This window comes from Hyperolius riggenbachi, chromosome 1 (genome assembly GCF_040937935.1).
Source record: "Hyperolius riggenbachi isolate aHypRig1 chromosome 1, aHypRig1.pri, whole genome shotgun sequence".
NCBI classification, from domain to species: domain Eukaryota; kingdom Metazoa; phylum Chordata; class Amphibia; order Anura; family Hyperoliidae; genus Hyperolius; species Hyperolius riggenbachi.
The window spans coordinates 354,057,435-354,079,395 of NC_090646.1; the positions used below are offsets into that span (position 1 = coordinate 354,057,435).

At 41.0% G+C, this 21,961-nt stretch overlaps 1 protein-coding gene across 1 annotated transcript in view; it reads left to right on the plus strand.

The window, feature by feature from the left end:
* Positions 1 to 21,961, plus strand: part of CPAMD8 (C3 and PZP like alpha-2-macroglobulin domain containing 8) — a 174,155-nt gene that overhangs the window by 75,612 nt on the left and 76,582 nt on the right. Inside the window, exons 18-23 of the mRNA XM_068234159.1 lie at positions 5,460 to 5,602; positions 5,778 to 5,840; positions 8,781 to 9,012; positions 13,567 to 13,720; positions 15,207 to 15,349; positions 16,801 to 16,852. Of these exons, the coding sequence (XP_068090260.1) occupies positions 5,460 to 5,602; positions 5,778 to 5,840; positions 8,781 to 9,012; positions 13,567 to 13,720; positions 15,207 to 15,349; positions 16,801 to 16,852 (787 nt within the window). The remainder of the gene's footprint in view (positions 1 to 5,459; positions 5,603 to 5,777; positions 5,841 to 8,780; positions 9,013 to 13,566; positions 13,721 to 15,206; positions 15,350 to 16,800; positions 16,853 to 21,961) is intronic.

Consider the following 21,961-nt stretch of genomic DNA (forward strand, 5'->3'; position numbering starts at 1 on the left):
TTTTACCGCAGCCATCTGATCTAACGTGTATGACCTTAGCCTGTTGCCGACTCCGATTCCGCCTAGTCCACTGTACCACTGCCATCTGATCTAACGTGTATGACCCTAGCCTGTTACCGACTACACCTGCTGTGTATTGTATCACATAGCATTTAGCGTGATAGGCGATATCGGAAGCCCAGAGCTGCAGTTGCTCTGGGCAATCTTGCTCCCTTGTTCATTACTCCTGTGGACACCTGTGTAGCCTCTTCCATTACCCAGCTACATAGTGTTGAGCACACACGCTGTCTCAGAAAGTATACCCCCCAAGCATTACACTACCATAGTCATAGTCTAATATCCTACCATATTATTATTTATTTATATACCATTGACACCTTCTTTAGCACTTTACAGAGTACATAGTCATGTCACTGACTATCCTCAGAGGAGATCACAGTATAATCCTATCATGGACATATTCTAAAGACCTTATCAAAGTGAATAGGTTTTTAAGAAAAGAGGAGGGGCCAAATAACTTATCTGTATAATATATATATCTGTATCTGTATAAGAAGATCTGTAAAATGTAAAAAAATGGCTAATTATAAGGAATTGACTGTATCATACTCTACATTATTGGGAATAAAAGCAATCTTTTGCATCACATACATAAACACGGGTGTCGACAAACGGGTGTAGACAACCTCCCTGATGTAGTATGAAGTTCTCTGCTTTAGATTATAAAGTATTTACCCAATGTGTGTATAAAAAACATAATTAAGAGAACAGTTATAATCTTATTTAAAGAAACGCCATCCAGCATTTTTCATATAGTATGGCCGAAGAACTTTGTTGCAGATCGCCACGTGTACCCTAATACCAATGCCTTATGAGCAATATAAGCACAGGGTGCAGATCTTGAGATTTTAAAGAGACACTGAAGCGAAAAAAAAATGATGATATTATGATTTGTATGTGTAGCACAGCTAAGAAATAAAACATTAAGGTCAGATACATCAGTGTAATTGTTTCCAGTACAGGAAGAGTTGAGAAACTCCAGTTGTTATCTCTATGCAAACAAGCCATTAAGCTCTCTGACTAATGCTGGGAATACACGGTTCATTTTTGCCTTCGTTTAAACCTTCGTTTCGATTGTGCCTTTTGTCCTTTTCGATCCCGAAATAATCGATCATACGGTTAATATCACCACCCACGGTTTCGTTTTTTTTTTTCGATTCTGATGGTTTCGTTTTTCCAATGATCGAAGGCTGCAAAGAAACGAAACGAAAATCCCTTTTTACAGGGACGGACTAGCATAAACGAATATGTAATCGATCTGAACAGCCATCAAGCCTACCAATGGCTCGATTAGATGGATAAAGAGAGATAATATCAAACATGTTCGATCACTAGTCGTTCGTTTTTGGGGTCTATTAATCGAAACTATAATGAGATTATGACTATTTTCACATACGTTTTCAACACTCGATTCGTTTACCGAACGAATCGAAGGCTAAAACGAAGGCAAAAACGCAACGTGTATTCCCAGCATTAGTTAGTGGTGGAGAGGGCTGTTATCTGACTTTTATTATCTCAACTGTTCCTGGACTATTTACTTTTCCTCTGCTAGAGGAGAGGTCATTACTTCACAGACTGCTCTGAAAGACTCATTTTGAATGCTGAGTGTTGTGTAATGTGCACATATTATAGAATGATGCAATGTTAGAAAAAACACTATATACCTGAAAATAAAAGTGTGAGAATATTTTCTTTGCTGCTAATCTTCTAGTAATTATTCATAGTACACAACCAATTCACTATATCATATTTTTTTTTTCGCTTCAGTGTCTCTTTAAATCTTTTTACATCTTTACTTTGTCTCTTCCTTCAGTTGTGGTGTTTCTGTTTTGTTCATTGGGGACACAATGTTTCCCACGGAGGCTAAACTGTATGTTCTCCCTATAGTAGGTTGGACATTAAAAAAAAAACAAAAACAACAGAACAGGAAGGAATGGTGATGGTGAGGGGTACATACCAATAAGACGATATTGTCAATAATTTTAGTAAAAATATATAAATCTTTATTATATCAAAAAATAATGCATCTAAAAATCTGACCTCCTTCCCCACACGTCTCATCCACTCATCTCTACCGCACAAACAACACACTCAGCGTACTGGCACATGCACTCAAACTGGATACATAGCACAAGACAGGCAGGATATTATTGCAAAATTGATTGGTCAAGGAAAGCGTGCATATAGCTACAGATTATTCCTAATGGCAATTCCTTATTTCAAAGAGCATTGGGTAGTCCTTCTCTCCCAAAAAGAGTTTAAAGCCACAAATGCTGAGTCAGATGAATATAAACAGCAATGATGAAAGAAGCAATCAGCGGCATGCACTTGAAAACAGTATTGGCATCCATACGTGAGTGTAGCAGGAAAAAGCCCTTAGTTCATTGTTAGTGTATCAAGCCAACAAACAAGGAAGCAGTGGATCTTGTCATGCATAAGTCTGTGTCCAGTTAGCACAGTAGACGGATTCTTCATGCATAATCCGTGAGCATAGGCAAGCAAAGCAGCTCAAAACAAAAGCTAAACGCAGACAGTTCCACAATAGGTTATTGCAGTATGGCGTCCTGCTCACCAATCCATATGGTTTAGTTGTCATCCAGTAGCCTGCCGTGCAGTTCCTCCTCCGGATGAGGACAGTATCAAAGAAGCCAAGTAGTGTGTAGGCAGCAGCAGACTCTATGTGGAGAAGCAGTCGGGAGGACAGAAAAGCCAAAGGTGAGGCCACTTCACGGCCCCGACATGTTTCACGAGTCACTACTCGTTTCCTCAGGGGGCGTGGCTCACCAAGAACAGCTGATGACTGCTTATACCACCACTTGTGCCCAATCAGACACTGTACATTCATAACTCCGCCCACCTCCTCCACGCTGCATACCTAGCGCTGGCCAGGAACGCCTCCACATACGCTCCACAAAACCGCCGCATGGCAGCGGCGGGGGAGACGCCAGGAAGCGCGCATGGCCAGACGCTTCACGCCGGCCGGGACAGATCACCCCACAGAAGCCCCATATCCGCCCGCAGCACTCCGGCGGGCGGAAGAGGCAAAGGGGACCCGCCCAGCCGACGTCAACAACAGCACACCCGCACGTCGCCAAGGCAACCTAATGCCAGGGTGGATATAGGCATAGCGGGTGGCTTAAAGGTAAACAGCAGCGCGGAAGGAGAGTGGAGCTATCATACCAAACCAAGTACGAACACATATCCATTTTTAAAAACTATTTCTTATCTTTATTTCATGCAATCTGCAAATATGCCCATCCTTATTAATTAGCAAAATAGGAACTGCACAAAAAAAGGCAGTTCACAATGAAGGCAGTATATCTGCCAATTCTGTCAAAAGAAAATATTAATAATGGCAAATGGGGCTCTTTGGAGCAGGAGCCGCACGGCAACCCACAGCGAGGAACTAGGGCACCCAGGAGGAAGCAAGTGTAGTCCCACACACAATAGACAGTATATAGAAACCTCATGTTGATCACAGAGACCTGTCTATAACGGAAGAAAGGGGGCATAGCCCTCCATTTCATTCAATCCTGGGGGAGAGGTAGCCTTTAGATTAAAAATCCAACGGCACTCTTTTTGACAGAGCAATCTATCAAGATTGCCCCCTCTTATTGAACCATGAACTCGATCGATCCCAACAAATCTTAATCCCCTGGGATCGCCCCCATGGTATCGTCTGAAATGCACCCCGACAGGGGCCGTGGAATTAACACTTCTAATACTCTTAACGTGCTCAGAGATACGTTCTCTGAGTTCACGTGTTGTTTTTCCTATATAAAAGGCCCCACAGGGGCATAATAGTAAATACACCACAAATTTAGTGGTGCAATTGACATAGTGTGATAGTTTCCACTGTTTCCCGTCCGGGAGCATAACGGTCGACCCCACATGCATGAACCTGCAAAAACTGCAGCCCCCACATGTGTAGGTTCCCAAAATCCGACAATGCGATCGTGCATTATTTTCGAAATGGCTATTGACTAGCATATCCCTCAGGGATGGTGCTCTTTTAAATGTAATATTTGGCCGTGGTGGGACAAAAGGGGACAACCGTGAATCATTGCATAATATATACCAGTATTTATCCAAAATCCGAACAATTTCCTCATGCTGCATACAAAACCGAGTGCAGAGCCTGGTTTGTTGTTGACCAGATCTCGCCACTCGGTTAGAGCTGAGAAGTTTATTTCTGTCACTATCAAGGGCTCTTTTATAGGACTTTCTCAAGATTTTATCGTCATAACCCCGTGCCTGAAAGCGCTCACGTAACTGACCAGCCTCCTGTACAAAGGACTCAATTTTAGTACAATTCCGGCGAACCCTTAGGTACTGGCCCACAGGGATGCCTCTAACCGTATGTCCGGGGTGGCAACTATCTGCTTTTAATAGGGCATTAGTGGATGTCTCCTTCCTAAAAAGACCTGTGCTGATCAAACCCGAATCGTCGCAACTCACACGAAGATCCAAAAAAGGAATCTCATGATAATCACAATTCATAGTAAATTTCAGATTCCGACAATTCACATTTATACGTTCCATGAATCTACTTAGTGCCGTCCGGCCGCCCGTCCACAGCACGAAGATGTCATCGATGTACCTGTGCCAGACCAAAATATGGCACAGGTACATCGAGAGGGCCTCGTCTGCGAATAGTTCATGCTCCCACTCCCCCAGGTACAGGTTAGCATACGACGGGGCACAAGTTGTCCCCATCGCAGCCCCCTGCACCTGGAGGAAGTGGTCACCATCAAAAACGAAAATATTGTTGGTCAGAAGAAATTCCAACAATGTCAAAAGGAATCTATTGTGTGTAGCCGACTCAAGGCCTAATTCTGCAAGGAAGGCACCCACCGCCCATTAAAAAAAAAACACCTCAGTCACATAAACTGTGTTGATAGCCAACAAGGTAAGTTAAAAAAAAAAAAAAAGGAGAAAGGAAAGAAAGAAAAAAGAAAGGGGCGGGCGGAGGGAGAGAGGAGGTCAGAAGGAGCCACCCCAGGCAGATGTATGTAAATATATGGAAAATTAAATAAAAATGTACCTGTTAAAGGCTGCTGTTCATAGGAATCCAGCCTTAATGCCTGCTACACACCAAGCAATTTAGATGGGTGGAATCGATTATTTTTGACAGGTCAAAACTGATTTTCAATAGTTTTTTATGATCGATGTTGTATAGAAGTTATCAGAAAAACGAATGAATAATTGATTCGACCTGTCTATCTGACCGGAAATTGCATGGTGTGTACCAGGCATTATAGCCTGAGAACCCAAGGTTTTTCACAGGAAGAATCCTTAGGACCCACCATCCTCTCTTTCAGGCGGTTGATGTTTATAGGTGTCCACCTAGAAAAAATAATAATACACTCTTTTTTTATTTTCTTGTATCCCTTTTGTAGGAGACAGGATTAGTTGTGATGACAGATGTTGTAAGTTTAAATCATCGACAGAATGATGGAATGTACACAGATGAGGCAGTCCCAGCCTACCAGCCACACACAGGAACATTGGTGGGATCTTCCCATGCTAGAGTCATTCCTCGGTAAGTTAACATTACAGCAGTTACCATAAAAGGTTTAAGCTGAAATACAGCCCTAGGCACGATTGCCTTTTTTGTCAATTTTTTCTATCACTGTCTGTCACCTAAACAGGGACAAACTGTAACTAAAAACCTGTTTATTAATATTTACAATTTTTTTTTTGCGACTTTCTTACAGATTTGAGAGAAGGAAAAGGACATTCTTTCCTGAAACCTGGGTCTGGCACTGTTTTAATGTCAGGTAAAGTTAGCTGTTGTAATTGTAACTTTGCTATGTGACTTCTTTGGAAGTACAGTATTCAATTGTTATTTGTTGTGTTGATGGATTTGTAGCAAAGAATTTCTTGTGCTGGTGTCTCAGTTTGACAAAGATTTGTGATCCACTGAACTAGATTTGGAATGTGGTAATAAGGTATGTGATGTAATCATATCGGTAATTTCCATAGAGTCTGTGCTCTGTTATACTAAAATGTGGACCTTTTTGGAGAATGCTCATTTAATGGCAGAGGAGGGCAGAGTACTTATGGCTCCAAAACACCTGAACATGTTGGCATAAGGTGCTGCAAATCCCAATTTATGTAAACCAATCTGCATAATCCTAGTCATTTCAGATGGCAGTCCTTCATAATTTAAAGCAAACCTGAACTGAAAATTAAAAGTCAAAATAAACATACACACCTCATACTTACCTCCTGTGTAGTCTACTCATCAGTCTTTTTCTCCTGTCCCGTTTCCTGTTTGTCCACTGTGATCAATGGAGTTCTCCATCCTCAATTTTGAAAATGGCTATTAGCCCATAACCGCTTCCGGGTCAGCACTCTGTTAAACTGTAATATCGCCCACTTGAGCCATAGTGAAACATGGACATTACCTTGCTCATTAGTTGTCCTTTCAGCTATAATGGACAGCAACTGATATATAACTGACAGCAACTGATATATTTCAGTTATGACAAAATCTTGTCAGAAATGGAAGGAATCGTAAGAAGAAAATGGTGAGCTTCTGAGAGGAACTGACGGTGAGGTAAGTATGTAATATAAATTTTCAGGTTCGCATGTGTTTATTTTAAATAATTTTATTTGGTTCCTGTTCCCTTTAAGCATTTTGTGCAGTTTCATGTTAACAATTACAAAGTGATGTTAGGTTTTAACTTTTGAAAACTAAGACTTGGCACATTGCTAGTTTTACTATTATTTAAAGCTGTGCTATATAATTTATAGCCGTGCTAAGGGTCACTGGTGGGTTCCATACATGGAATTATTATTATTGCCTAGTACTGACATTTTCCTTAGCACTTTAAACAGAACATATTATAATTATTTCACTAATTGTCCCTCAGAAGAGCTCACATTCTAATCCCTATATTGCTCATATCATGTCTAAAGCAAGTTTGAGGGAAATCCATTATCAGTATATTTCTGGATGTAGGAGTAAACCAGAGTGCCTGCTGGAAACCATCAGAAGCATGGGGAGAACATACTCCATGCACATAATGTCATAGCCAAAATTTAGACAAGGGACTGAGTGCTATCCACAATGCCACCCATATTACCCATATTACATTTACAATTTTGTGTCCTGAAAAAGTATATGGATGAAAATTAATATTCAGTTTCCTAGAGAATGATGAAACAAATTAACCACTTAAGGACCACGGTCTTAAACCCCGCTAGTGACCAGGCCATTTTTTATTAATTAGGCCACTGCAGCTTTAAGGCCTTGCTGCAGGGCCGTACAACCTAGCACACAAATGATTCCCCCCTTTTTCAGCCCACCAACAAAGCTTTCTGTTGGTGGACTCTGATCCCTGCCAGCATGTTTATTTTATTTTTATTTATTTGTATATTTTTTCAATAAATATTGCTATTTTCTTAATTATTTTATTCTAATCCCGCCCTCCCTCCCCCTGCTAGCGAATGAGGCTTTAGCCTATGACGGTGGATCGCTCCTGTGTGTCTCAGGGGGACAGCCGTGTCACACGGCTGTCCCCTGTACAGCACTGCCGTAGGCGGCGCCCGGGAGATCGCCGCTGGGAGGTTGACGATGTGGAGCGCATCGGCGCACGCGATCCCCTGCAATCTCCGCCTCTAGGACTTCACGCCATTTGGCATAGAGTGGTTCTGGGGCTACCGCCGTGTTCATTCCAATTGGTGTGGAGCGGTCGGCAACAGGTTAAAATGTACCTCCTCTGTAAATTACAAATTGAAAAAGAGCCAGATTGACACTATCACTGTTCCCTATCTTCTTTTTACCCAATGAAGTAACAGCTGACTAGTATCTTAAGCTCCACCTCAGGTAGATGCTGGCGATGTAATAAGGCTGTAATGATTTGTCCACCCACCTACAGATGACACAATCTAGCAGTCTCTGCAAAGGCAGAAAACTGCCATGGCAATTTTCCATAAAGGGGTCATTGGCTAACCAAAAAAACTTGAATTTTATAGCACCAGTGTCCAGTTTCTAAACAATTGTTCCTGCTACTCTGTTATGACTTCTTTTGTCTGTGCTGATAGTGTGCTGTCGTTGTTTTATTTTTTTTTTTACGCTGGAGGTCCTCTTTAACCATTTCACCATAAAGGTTTTTCCCTTAAATTCCAGAGCAATATTCCCATTTCCACACTGCTTTCATTCATTTGGCAATAACTTTATCACAACTTTATCACTATTTCTCCCACCTAAATGTAATGATCTATACATTGTTCTTGTGTTCTCCACAAATTAGGCTTTGTTTCGAGTGGTACTTTTAGCTGAGAATTATTTTATTTTGTGTGCTTTTTAAAGGTAATGAGATGAAAAAAATTGAAAATGTCAATATTTCTTAGTTTTCTGCCATTATAGTTTTAAAATAAAATGTGCTACTGTAGATAAAACCCACAATATTATGTGCCCCTTTGTCCAGGTTATTACAACATTTAAATGGTGTCCCTAGTACAATGTTTGGTGACAATATTTTATTTGGAAATAAAGGTGTTTTTGGTTTTTTCATTGCACTCTATCAATAATTGCACACCTTTATTTGCAAAAATAGCAGTAATACACCTTCTTGGCATACTTTAAAAATATAAGTCCCTAAGATAACAATTTATTGATTATCTTTTAAATTCCGTCACTTTGGCTCTTGGTGTCATAATGAGAATATTGTGATTCTTATATGTCTATCTGCCTTTTTCTGTTTTCTCAGTGACACTACTGGTGAGGCACAACTGCATGTGGAAGTGCCAGACTCTATAACTACATGGATTACTGAGGCCATTGGTGTATCTGAAGGAACAGGACTTGGAGTAGCTAAATCGGTGCATCTTAAAACATTCAAGCCGTTCTTCATTGACTTCACTTTACCATACCAAGTGATACGAGGGGAGCAAATCAAATTACCACTTACAGTGTACAACTACCTTTCCATAAATGTTGAGGCGAGTATGCACTATTAAACTTCAAAATTCATTCTCATGCAGGTTTGAACAATGCACTCAAAAGGGACTTTCGATTTAAATGAATAGCCATCCCCTACCTTAGCTATCTTTCTGTCTGTTTGAAGGTACCTTTTTGTGCCATACTTCCAGTACCACTATGTAGAGAGGGGCGTATACCCTGCAGCCACATGGGAGCAAATAAAAGTCATGAGCGGCCCCAAATTCTTACCCATCCTTCCTCCAATCATGTGATGTTGTGCTCAAACTTGTTTTGGTTGGGGGATATTTGGTGGCTGCACTATTATGAGGGGTCATGGTGGCCACACTTGTTAAAGAGAAACTGTGACCAAGAATTGAACTTCATCCCAATCAGTAGCTGATACCCCCTTTTACATGAGAAATCTATTCCTTTTCACAAACGGATCATCAGGGGGCTCTGTATGGCTGATATTGTGGTGAAACCTCTCCAACAAGAAATTCTGAGGACCATGGTACTTCTGGCAGTTTCCTGTCTCTGAACCTTGTTGCATTGTGGGAAATAGCTGTTTACAGCTGTTTCCAACTGCCAAAACAGCAAGCGGCAGCTACATCACCTGCCAGCAGTAAAAATGTCACCATGTGATGTCAGAATGTAAATCAGGAAGAGGAAAGATTTTACAATGGGCAAACACTAACTAAATCATTTATACATAATTATTGTAAAAATGAAGCACTTTTTTTATTACATTATTTTCACTGGAGTTCCTCTTTAAGTAGCCCCTGGCAGATGCAGCATCAGGCTATGGAGTCACCCACAGAGGGAAGGTAGTTTGAAGATAGGGAACCCCATCAAAGTTTTTTTTTTTTTTTTGGGGGGGGGGGGGGTCCCATTGTTTGTAGTACAGATAAGACAGATAAGTACAGATAAGACAATTATACTTACACTTTATGGTTATACTTCCAATTTTCAAACAGGGGTCCACTGCTTTGTTCATTTATGGTGCCAATTAGGGTCTGATTCAATTTCTAGAGTAAGAACACCCAACTAATGTGACTAAATGATTAGCCTTTATGACACATACTTCATCTGCTGATTCAGTTGCTTATGTAACACTTGAGATGCCAGAGTGTGAATTAATTCATGTTAAAACATTTATCTCAAGCATTAAGCTGGCAATACACAACACAATGATTTTAAATAGATTCTGGCAGGGAATCTATCAAAAATCAATCAAACTACAGCATTGAGCTGGTTGATTCGATGCAACACTATAGCCACTCTGCCACTCCTGCCCCGCCCCCAATCCACCTAAATTTTCTATCCTACGTGATCAATAGTTTCGATCTATTTTTGCTCAAGTTTGATCAAATCAAACATTTAAAGGAATCGATACCCATCAAATTTGATCAAAGTGATTAAATCTTCAGGGAATCGAATGGTAAAATGAAAGCTGAGAAGTATATCGCTCAACATTTCGTTGAAGGTGAGCTAGTGCTAGTGTCTCGAAGCATCTGCACTTCTGCTTACCGTACGTCCCCTAAAACAATCATGAATGATGGTTATCGAATGACAAAACTTTAGGGTAGCTGAAAGTAGCAACTGATAGCAGCTAGACCTCAGTCTAATGCACCAATCTCAGGGTCACAATTTTAGATTAGACTGTAAACAATTTTTGGTAATAATAGGCTATTGGATTTCAGTCTGGCCACATGGAAACTGAGAGTGTACTTTTGCTGTGGCTAAAGGTACACTTTAAGGTTAGACTTATGGAATGGGTAAACAGAGACACTATACTAGTATTATTGGAGGTCACAGCTAGTCATTAGGGTTAGTGTTATCATTAGAGGGCAAATGGTTATCCTGCACTAAAGCAAGCCATACATGAATTGACAAAATAGTTACGATATGCATATTTTTGCATGCTTCTAAATTAAGTTCAACAGGAATTGATCGATATGCAAGGAAAATGTAATAGAGTACACTTACAAGGAATCTATAGACATTTTATTATTTTTAGCAAAGCCAATAGTTAGACAACACACACATAATTCCACACTGGAAAGAACATAGACCCCCTTCAAAAAATCTTGAGAAATCTCAGTGCATTGTGGGGGAAGCATTTTGATGAGGCTGAAGCAGCTGTAGACTGATTGGGGAACCCCTGTACATGCTCATGTGGATTGGCTTGTGATTCACCTCTGCATGCCAGTCAGTGTTCATCTCCTGCTGCTCGCTGCAGTTGGTGATGGCTGAAACGAAATGGAGGACTGCCATTTGCACTAGATTGCAAACTGTGGAATAGTGTCATACTGCAAAAGAGGAATACTTCTGGAGGCAGCAAGAGTGGTGAGAGGTTGATTGACCATACCAAATAGCTATCGGTACCTGCAGATATGCTTTAAGTTATATTCCTTATTCCATCCCTTTTGCTGGCCAACACTGGCTTTCAGCAAGTCACACCTAACAAACTCACTTAGCATGTGAGCAGCTGGCCTGCTGGTGGTATTGGTATGGAGTGCTGTTTGCACAGATCTGAGAATGGCAATTACACCTTGTATTCCCTTATCTGCTCAATACTGCAAGCTGTTAGTGTTTAAAGAGACTCCGTAACAAAAATTGCACCCTGTTTTTTATCATCCTACAAGTTCCAAAAGCTATTCTAATGTGTTCTGGCTTACTGCAGCACGTTCTACTATCACCATCTCTGTAATAAATCAACTTATCTCTCTCTTGTCAGACTTGTCAGGCTGTGTCTGGAAGGCTGCCAAGTTCTTCAGTGTTGTGGTTCTGTGATGCATCTCCCCCCTTCAGGCCCCTCTCTGCACACTGCCTGTGTATTATTTAGATTATGGCAGCTTCTCTCTTATCTTTTACAAGCTGGATAAATCGTCCTCTGAGCTGGCTGGGCTTTCACATACTGAAGAATTACATACAGGCAGAGCTGTCTGCACTCTGCAGGAAGAAACAGCCTGACACTTCAGTGGAAGATAGCTGCAGGGGGAAAGAAGCACACAAATGATCTCTTGAGATTAAAAAGGAAGGGTGTATACAGCCTGCTTGTGTATGGATGTATTTTCTATGTGTGGACATGCTGTACATCAACCTACTTCCTGTTTTGGTGGCCATTTTGTTTGTTTATAAACAAACTTTTTAAAACTGTTTTTAACCACTTTTAATGCGGCGGGGAGCGGCAAAATTGTGACAGAGGGTAATAGGAGATGTCCCCTAACGCACTGGTATGTTTACTTTTGTGCGATTTTAACAATACAGATTCTCTTTAAGGGGGGAGTGTGTGTTATATTATTCTATGTGCGTGTTGTGTCTAATCATTGGCTTCATATATTTTTCTAAATGCATTTTAATTGTGCTCCTGAGGGTGGAATAATTCTAATTGGATGTGCAGTACTTTTCTTTAGTTAACCCAGGAATTTATTGATAGTCTTAAAGGGACCCGTGCACTAATTAAAAATGAAAGTGGGACTTACCTGGGGCTTTCTCCAGCCCACCATAGGCCGCAAGGTCCCCCTGCGTCCTCCTGGCTCCTCTTACGGTCCCAGCTGGCGGGTTAATTACTAGACGACTTCAGCCTGAAGTCATCAGGGCTGCTTCCCGCTTTCACTATTTACGTAATCACGCCAGCTGGCACATGTGCGGTTCTCTAATATTGAACCGTGCATGTGCAGGACTCTCACGCCGGCTGGCATGATGACGTGTAGCTGGCCGGCGTGATGACGCATATAGTCAAAGCGGGAAGCAGCCCTGGCTACTTCAGGCTGAAGTTGTGTAATAACAGAGCTGACAGCTGGGACTGGGAGAGGAGCCAGGAGGACCCGAGGGGACCTTGCGGCCTACTGTGGGCTGGAGGAAGCCCCAGGTAAGTCCCAATTTCATTTCTAATTAGTGCTCAGGTTCCCTTTAACATCCTACCAGGTACAGTACTTGTACATAAATTTACAACATGACCAATCAAGGTTCTTTCCACTCTACAGATGATATTGACTCTTGGTCAATCTAATTTTAAGTTTGGAAACAATTTGGGGTCAATGTGATGAAACAGTTAAATGGACTTAATGATCAGATTGAGAAATCAAGCTGTGTATGGCTAACTCAAAGCTTGGTTTAGAGATTAGGATAACAGTAGGTCAAGCACAGGGGCACAATTTTGAATCTTGGGGTTACTAATCGTACATTTTTTTGTTATATATGTTATTTTTTGTCACCATCCAACAGAAGTAGCGAGTAGGAGGATTGGTAAAACAAATAAATTGAAGTCTTCTTTATTGCAGCATAATAGTTAAACAATCCAGCATTCGAGGCAACTAAGTACCTATTTTTCAAGGAGAACAATGCGGGGAAATTTGCACTTGGGGGAATGATTGAGATGTGAACCAATCCAAAATATGGGTGTTAACATATATGGTGAATCATCTCTACCCTTCATACTTAGAGCTGCACCGAATACAGATGTACATTTGCTCCAGCTGTTCCATGCATGTGTGTACTACATTTAGTGCATATTTATTTTGCATCCACCAGCATCTATTTGATTTGGTTTTCATCTAATTACTTTGCAGGTACACGTAAAGATCATGATCACAAAAGGTGTGAAATTTGTAGGGTACCCTGGGAAGCAGTACCTTATCCGCAAGCTTTGTGTGGCATCGGGAGAGACTAAACCCACTTCTGCTGTGTTTTCATTTGCTGAGCTAGGACAGGCAAATATTTCAGGTGAAAAATCATTGCAATCATTGTTTCATATATCCTCCAAATTACTATTTACCTTTTTTTATAGGACTATGTCAATTTACACTCATGTTCTAGGGGCGTGACTACAACTTCCTGGGCCCCACGCAAAACTGTCATGGGGTGAGGAAGTGAATGGGTCACACATTCATTACTCAGTACATGATCGAACAATGTTCAAAGGAGTTAGGAGAAAAAATATTACCTCTACCTCCCTGTGTAAAGCTTTACTTCTTTTTTTTAGTACATTTTCTCCACCCCTTATTGTTTACATACTTATTGTATATTAGTTTCTTGCCGTGGAGGCACCAAGGAATTTTGTATTTACCTTTGGCAATTTTCCTTTCCTGGAGTCATGTACGGTTTTCGTTCCACTTCTCACGTGCACACCACTTTGTATTGGTCTTTCACGTGGAATTCCAATAAAAGTGATTCATGTTTGTGGCAGTAATATAACAAAATGTGGAAAACTTCAAGGGGGCCGAATACTTTTACAAGCCACTGTATGTATAGATTTTGTTTTTTACCCTAGAATACATTGATTACTCCACCTTCTGTTGCATTCAATGCTTTGGTTGCTGTATTCTGGTAACATCAAAGCTGAAGCATGAGATTATACATGCCAAAGAGCCCCATCAGTAACCATAATATTTTCTCTGCCTTCTAATGTCGCTGATAGTACAGAAAAAAACTATTCGCACCCTTCTTCCATTAACACAACAGTTTACACAGGTTGCAGTGAGAGGAAGGAGAATTGAGCAATGCTGTCACACAAATTAATGTTTTTAAAAAGGTGCCCAAGGCCAGATTTATACGTTTTCCATCCCTAGGCTGCCTTACTTCTCAGTCCCTACCCATGTGCTACAGCAGTGTTTCTCAACATTTTATGGGTATGTACCCCTTTTAAAACCCTGTACTCACCAAGTACCCCCTAGCATAGTAAAAGTACCCCTTGACAAATATATATATTTAATTGTAGTACATGATAATTGGTTCTAAACAATTTCCAAGCATTTACTATTGCTTTTAACTAGCTAAAACACTAATTTGGTGTTGTTTAAACAAGAATTATTATTTTCTAAAACTCTAAATTTGTTATTCTCGGCCAAGTATATCAAGCCTGAGTACCCCCTGGAACCATCAGAAGTACCCCCATGGGGTACGCGTACCACACGTTGAGAACCTGGGTGCTACAGCACCCCTCCCATTCCACATACCTGTGCAGCTTCCCTGAGTAGCATCTCACCTCTTCTATAAGTTGCTCTCCTTTTGCAACCTCCATTTTCAGACTTCTATTCCATATTCAGCAACCCCTTTTCCATGTTCCGGCACCTCTTGGGAAGCAGCCGCCCAATGCCTGGGCCTTTGTGGTCTTTCCAGAATACTAACCTAGATGGTGCATGAAATTTCCCGTTTTTATTGAAACTGCTGCATTCTACTTAATTTGCTCAATGTAACTTTATTTACTTAGCCAGAGGTCTGGCCTATGGAGGGGTGAACTGTCTGTCTGAGGGGAGCAACAGTCTGAAGAACAGCAAATATACTGAAGAAGTGTATGGTGAAAGGAGATCTCCAGTTGGGAGTGATTTTGTTCGCAGAAGTGTTACAGTGGAGGTGAGAACCAGTTTCTGATTTAATGCAAATAAAAAGAATACATAACTTTTCAATGCCCTCTATTGTTTATGAACCATGAAAGTTAAATGTTGAAGCTGAAAGTCTTTTAACGTCTTTCAGTCAGATTTGTAATGGTACCTTGAGGTAAAGAAATGAAAGGGAAGCTAGATCAGTAGTCATATTATAGAATCATTTTTGCTAAACTCAGCTTTGTATTTTCAGTGAAGGCATAATAGCAGTGTACCTATTTGTCCACCTAACTCCAAGAAAAGGTTACATCCCTACATATACTACAGTTTTCATGTATATCAACAGTGTGGGACTTAAAGGACTACTATAGTGAAAAACTGTAAAATTTAAAATGCTTACAATAAACTGTACATTTCTCCCAGAGTAAAATGCTCTACAATTTACCCTTTTCCTATATTGTTGTCATTTAAAGTAGGTAGTAAATGCTGACAGAGCTGACAGGTTTAGGACTACTCCATCTCCTTATGGGGAATTCTCTGTATTACTCTTATTTTTACAAAAGCACTCCATGAAAATCATCTGTACTTAGATGTCAGCCAGCGTCCGGGTGTGCTTGCACATTATATTGGCATTTGGACTGAGCAAATGCAGATCAGTAAGTGTTTTTGTAAAACAAAAAATACATAACTGGGAAACCTTCATGAGGAGATGGACAGATCTGGCAGAGGAAAAGTTATAGTGCATTTTGCTCTGGAAGAAATGTACATTTCATATGTATGTATTTTAAATTTGGTGATTTTTTTGTGCTTTTTAAGCAAAGAGCATTTAGATTGAAGAGATAAGGCTATTTATTTGATCAGTTTCCTTACACATTTCCATCCATACATTGTAATCAGCCTTCACAGTACTCCGATATGTAGTATTTTACTCAGGGAAAGTAAAATACAATAGTGATGAGAGGTTTTGCTTCACTAGCTGCTTTGCTGGGAAGGTAGAGTAGTATGCTTTAATTGAACAGGTTGAAGATGGCAGTGATTTTCTGTGGGCCAGTTCACATTGACTCATTCTGTCTTTGCCCATTGTGGTCCATTGAGAGAAAATCCAACTGCACGCATTTTTCCAGACAGCGGGTTGCATTGCAGTTTATTTGATTATTGCACCCCTCAATTCTGAAGTGGCAGCAGACTCTGCCAATGGTACAGTGCACTCATCAAAATTGATACAATACAACGCCATCATTTTAATCTTAGCTTCAACCATATATACCAAAACATCTGATAACAAAGGATCCCTTCAATATTACATATACACTGTGATACATTCTATTTCTGTTTTTTGTTTTTTTGTTTTTGTTTTTATTTACATTTACCTACTGAAAATTCAGGAATCAGATAGTCACTTATTTCATAAATAACCCAAAGCTTTTAATGCAAATCCTTTTCTGAATTTTGATTGGGAGTATTTTTTATGTTTTATTCCAGCCAGAGGGTTTAGCGCGAGAATACACATACAGTGTCTTTTTGTGCCCTAATGGTAAGTGAGATCTGTGTGATGCATGTAATATATACATGCTGTATATGTAATGTGTGCTATGTGTGTATACTTCCCAAGAAAAACATTTTCACTGCACCCAATTACATTTTTGATCAACAAACTGTCCAAAAATAATCAGGAGTTTATAGTATGTGCATTAGCATACCTCCCAACTTTTTAAGATAAAAAAGAGGGACACTTAAGCCATGCCGCTTACCACACCCCTAATCAAGCCCCTGGCACACGCCTAGTCACGCATACCATAAAGATTTCATAAGAAAAATACTGTATGTTGTTTTATAATTCAAACCAGACTGGTCCTTTCTACATTGGTTCATTTTCATATTATCTTCATATTAACATTTGAAAATAAGAAATATATAAATTTAAAGGGAATACAGTTTAGAATCAATTAAACACATTGTTCAGTAGAGAAATACATATATTTACATAAATCTGTACATCAGTCCTGAAAGAGGGACAAATAAGGAAGAAAGAGGAACACAGGGACTGTCCCTCCAAAAGAGGGACAGTTGGGAGCTAGGGTATTAGTAAAGCAAAAAAATCTACACACTGAGTTATTTGCCATGAAGATTCACTCATACCCCTCCTACAGAATACCCAGAAAGCTCTTGGTGACCCAGAACCAGTAGAAAAATGTATGGGGCTAAAAGAGACAGAAAAGCCCTCTTACTAAAAAGCAACACTGAATATAATTTTTCCATCTTAAAATAGAAGGTATTTGCAAATATTCAGCTTTAAGTCAGTAACGGTGGTTTCCCATGGTGCATTACTCCCAAATATGTAAATCATTTCTTTATGCCCCTGAAGGGGAAATGGCTTGGACCAGTTATAAGGAATACCTAAATAGCTCATGGTGACCCAGACAGGCTATTAGCTTGTTAGACTGATGTGGCTCTGTAAAATCTATAGGCTATAGGCTTATTATACACTAGTTGTTCTGGATGTGAGCCTGGCTTCAGGAGCATAAAGATGTATATTATTTTTAAAGGAATAATATTATTGGTTTTATAAAGAGATAATTTGCACTTTCAGGAGCGTTGCATCATGGGAAACCACAGTTGCTAAATTAAAGGTGAATTATCACAAACACCTTTTGTTTTAAGAAGGCAAAATTACATTCATCTTGATCCTTATCCCATCTCTCTCATACACTCTCTAACTTTCTCTAGTGGTGTTTGGATCGCCTTGTGACTTCTTCCTTGTGTCATGTAACTGGTAGACTGTCTGCCAATTTAGCGCCTGTTTTTTCAAATGTGTCTAATTACTGTATATACTTGAGTATAAGCTGATCAGAGTATAAGCCGACCCCCCAACTTTTACCTTAAAAAAATTGGAAAAAATGTTTGACCCAAGTATAAGCCAGGGGTAGAAAAAGCCACAACCACAGCACCACTCACAGCCATGGCTGGCCACAACCATATAATAGAAAAGCAGCATAAATATTGCAATTATAAACTAGAACATAGGCCTTCAATTGAGATGGAAAAGATGCAAAGAACTCCTGTTGCAAAGTTTAAGCTGGCCTCTAGATAAAGCAAGGAATGCAGAGCCACGTAGTCATGTATCTAAAACTTGGTATAGGAATGCAAGGATTTTCACTACTCAGTAGACATTGTCCGAGTATGCCTTCCAAGGCTACAACTCGAGACGAGGTTAGCTGGGACCTCCCATCGAAATGTCAAGTGTGTGGTCTCCCTCAGATGATGCATCACTGGGCATATAGTGGGGCCACTGTGTGTGTGTGTGGGGGGGGGGGTTACTCAAAGAGTAGGGACTAAAGTATTATCCGAGACCCCCACTTTTGGGCCACTTTTTTTTGGCCCAAAAATTAGGCTTATACTCGAGTTCACCCAAGTCCGTTGTAATGAATTAAACACCAGTGAGAGGTTGCCTATTTAACTGAGGGTCTGAGTGGCCTACAAAAAGACAAATATTAGAGTACTACTGATTATAGATGGTCAGTGAGATGCAAATAATGCTCAGTTGCTGCAGGATTATACAAATTTATGCATCTTAAAAATGGACCAATTAAATTCCAATTTGGCATGATTCGATCAATTTTCAAACTGCAGAAATCTGCATAATAAATTGGTACAACCCTGCATCAACGTGGGATTTTTTGCATCTCATTGATCATCCCTACTACTGGTTCACAGCTGGCTTTCTTGCTATATTAACATCCTTAGCAGTAATCCCGTGTCTGGCTCGGGACAGAAATCTGCAGCTCAGAGCAGTAATCCCATTCCTGAGCCAGTTATATGTAGGAGCAGATCTCTCTGTGGTATGTTTTTTTCTTGATTTTAGGGTTTAAAAGCTTGTGAAAAAATTGCACATCTTTTCGACCCTAAATCTGGAAATAATCATACCACCAGGGAGGTTAAAGGATTCCTGAGATGGGCAAATGAAAAGATTTTATACTTACCTGGGAATTCCTCCAGCCGCATGAGCACTGATGCGTCTCTTGCCGTTCTCCCGAGTGCCTCCATTCCCCTGGTATCAGTCCCAGTAACTGGCTTACCCATGCCAGTTGGGCTCTTCTGCGCATGTGCGGAAGGGCTGTGCAAGTGCAGAAGAGCTGACTGCCGCGACTGAGTCAGATTACTGGGAACGATACTAGGCGAATGGAGGCACTCGGGAGGACGGTGAGGGACGCATCAGTGCTCATGGGGCTGGAGGAAGCCCCAGGTAAGTATAAATATTTTAGTGTACTCATCTCAGGTACACTTTACCATGCTTTATTGAAGTGGACCTGAACTGGCAAATAGTAGAACAGGGGAAATTGATATCCATACCTAATCTGAGAAAACAATTTTCAGCCTTTACTCCCCAACAGTTTAGCTACACTCAACTGCAGCATGCCTTCCGTAGGCAATTCACAAATATACTGGTTCGAATTGCTCCACACCCTCTCCTAACAATACTTAAAAAAGGCCAAGCTAAGCATCTTATTGGAGACCCCTACAAAGAGATGGTGTCGAGCAAGGCACTGGGCCAAATGGAACCAGTAAAAGAAAAATGGTTAAAAGAGGGACTTGAACTACAAAATTATGATTGGGAAGCACCCCCAAAAGGTCTCCGTATGTATCAAAGACAGAGCTACGCAAGTGTATATTTTACATCAGGCTTACCTCACCCCTGGTAGAATAACCAAATACAAACGGGAAGCTTCTGATACCTGCCAAGTGTGGAACCCAATCACCCACATTTTTTTTATTTAATTTGGCAATGCCCCCCAATGAAAGCCTTCTGGCTCCAAGTAATAAATTTCCCACATGATAAAATGGGCTGCCCAGGAACCTTAGATCCCAACCTACGCGTGTTGAGTATAACATCAGACGAAGGTATACAACCCAATATCAAAACATTTATTCATGAAACATTATTCACAGCTAGGCAGGGAATTGCCCTTGACTGGTTAGCAGCCTCGTCCCCCACTTTTACACGCTGGCAGAAAAGATTAAGTAGGGGATTGCCTTCTAAAAAACTGGTGTATTTGCATAGGGGCCGCTTGAAACAGTTCCACTTAATTTGGGACAGGTGGAAAGATGGGTCTTGAGTTCTAGCATCATTAATATAAGTTGCAGGAGTATAATTCTGTGCTTCTGGTTCTTCTAAGCCCTCAATTCGGATTCTCCAGCTCTCAATACACACTGCATGTAGAACTAACTGTATCCCTTAGGCCCCGTTCACACTTGCGGTTGTCTGCCAAACGGACCGGATGACCTGACCGGATCCGGACCGGATCCGGATCGGAACCGTACGGTTCTGATCCGGATCCGGTCAGGTTGCATCAGGTGTTCATCAGGATGCGATCCGGATCCGTTTGGTAAAAGTTACGTAAAAAACAAAAAAAATGTTGGGGTCTGGGAGGTCAGCAGAAGGGGGACCTGTGGAATCAGGCCCTCCGCTGTTTAGCACTCACCTCCACCTCCAACATGCTGCCAACATCTCCAGCTCGTGCTGCTCCACTCCAAAATGCTTGCCCATGTGTCCCCGATCCAATATCGCCGCAACAATCCTCATAGGAAGTGGGGTAGAACATCCGGATTTTTAGCCAGTGTGTTGTGCGCTATCCGGTTCTCATTGATTTGTATTGGCCGGATGGTGCAGTGCGGCTTCGCCCCGGATACGGCTGCCGGAGGAGCCGGACCAAAAAATAGCGCATGTTGGAACGGACGCCGGAGGCCGGATCCGGTCCGGCTCCGGTCCGGACGAAACGGACGCATGTGAACGGTGGCATAGACTTACATTGCTATGCCGTGCGTCCGTTTCGTCCGTTCCACATGCGGTGCGGCTCCGGCACGGCGATTCCGGATAGCCACCGCTAATGTGAACCGGGCCTAATTGTGGAATGTATGCATATTCGGCAACTCTACATGTACATGCTATGTGATGTATTAACCCTTGATTTTACATTTCTGCAAACCATCTCTGTTGGACATTTGCTATTAATGTAATGCCTACCTGAAATGTTCGCCCTAATGTGCACTTGTAAGATGAAACTGTGTATATTGTATTCTGTATACCATGACATTCTTTTTATTGATGAATAAAAACCTTTTTGTTTAAAAAAAAAAAAGTGGACCTGAACTTTTGCACAGGACAAAAGGAACACATAGAGAAATGCACCCTGTATGTACTTTGTGAGTTCAGCCTCTTTAATTCCTCCTCATTTGTGTCTAATCACAAGTTGTAATTTGATCTCTCCCTTGTGCCACATGACTGTCATGGCAGATAAGCTCATGTGAAAGCACAGGTTGTTAACAATATGTCTTCTTCCATTAACCAGGAAGTAAAAACAGTGCAGATTTATTTTAGGATTTATATCAGCTGTGACAAAAGAAATGTGTCTTTTAGAGCAGAAAGAATGTTCTGAGTTCAGGTCCACTTTAATTTGTCCCTTACAGACATTTACCGGTAACTGTATAAGACACACTGGCGAACTGAGGGGGCTATTCCGGGTGTCTGGAACCTCCCCCCTGCACTGAGCTGTGTATTCAGCCAGGGAAGCCCGCATAATATAAACAGCCTCATTCTCCCTCCCTTCTTACTTCTGGTGCTTCCCTCCAGCTAATAGAATGAGAG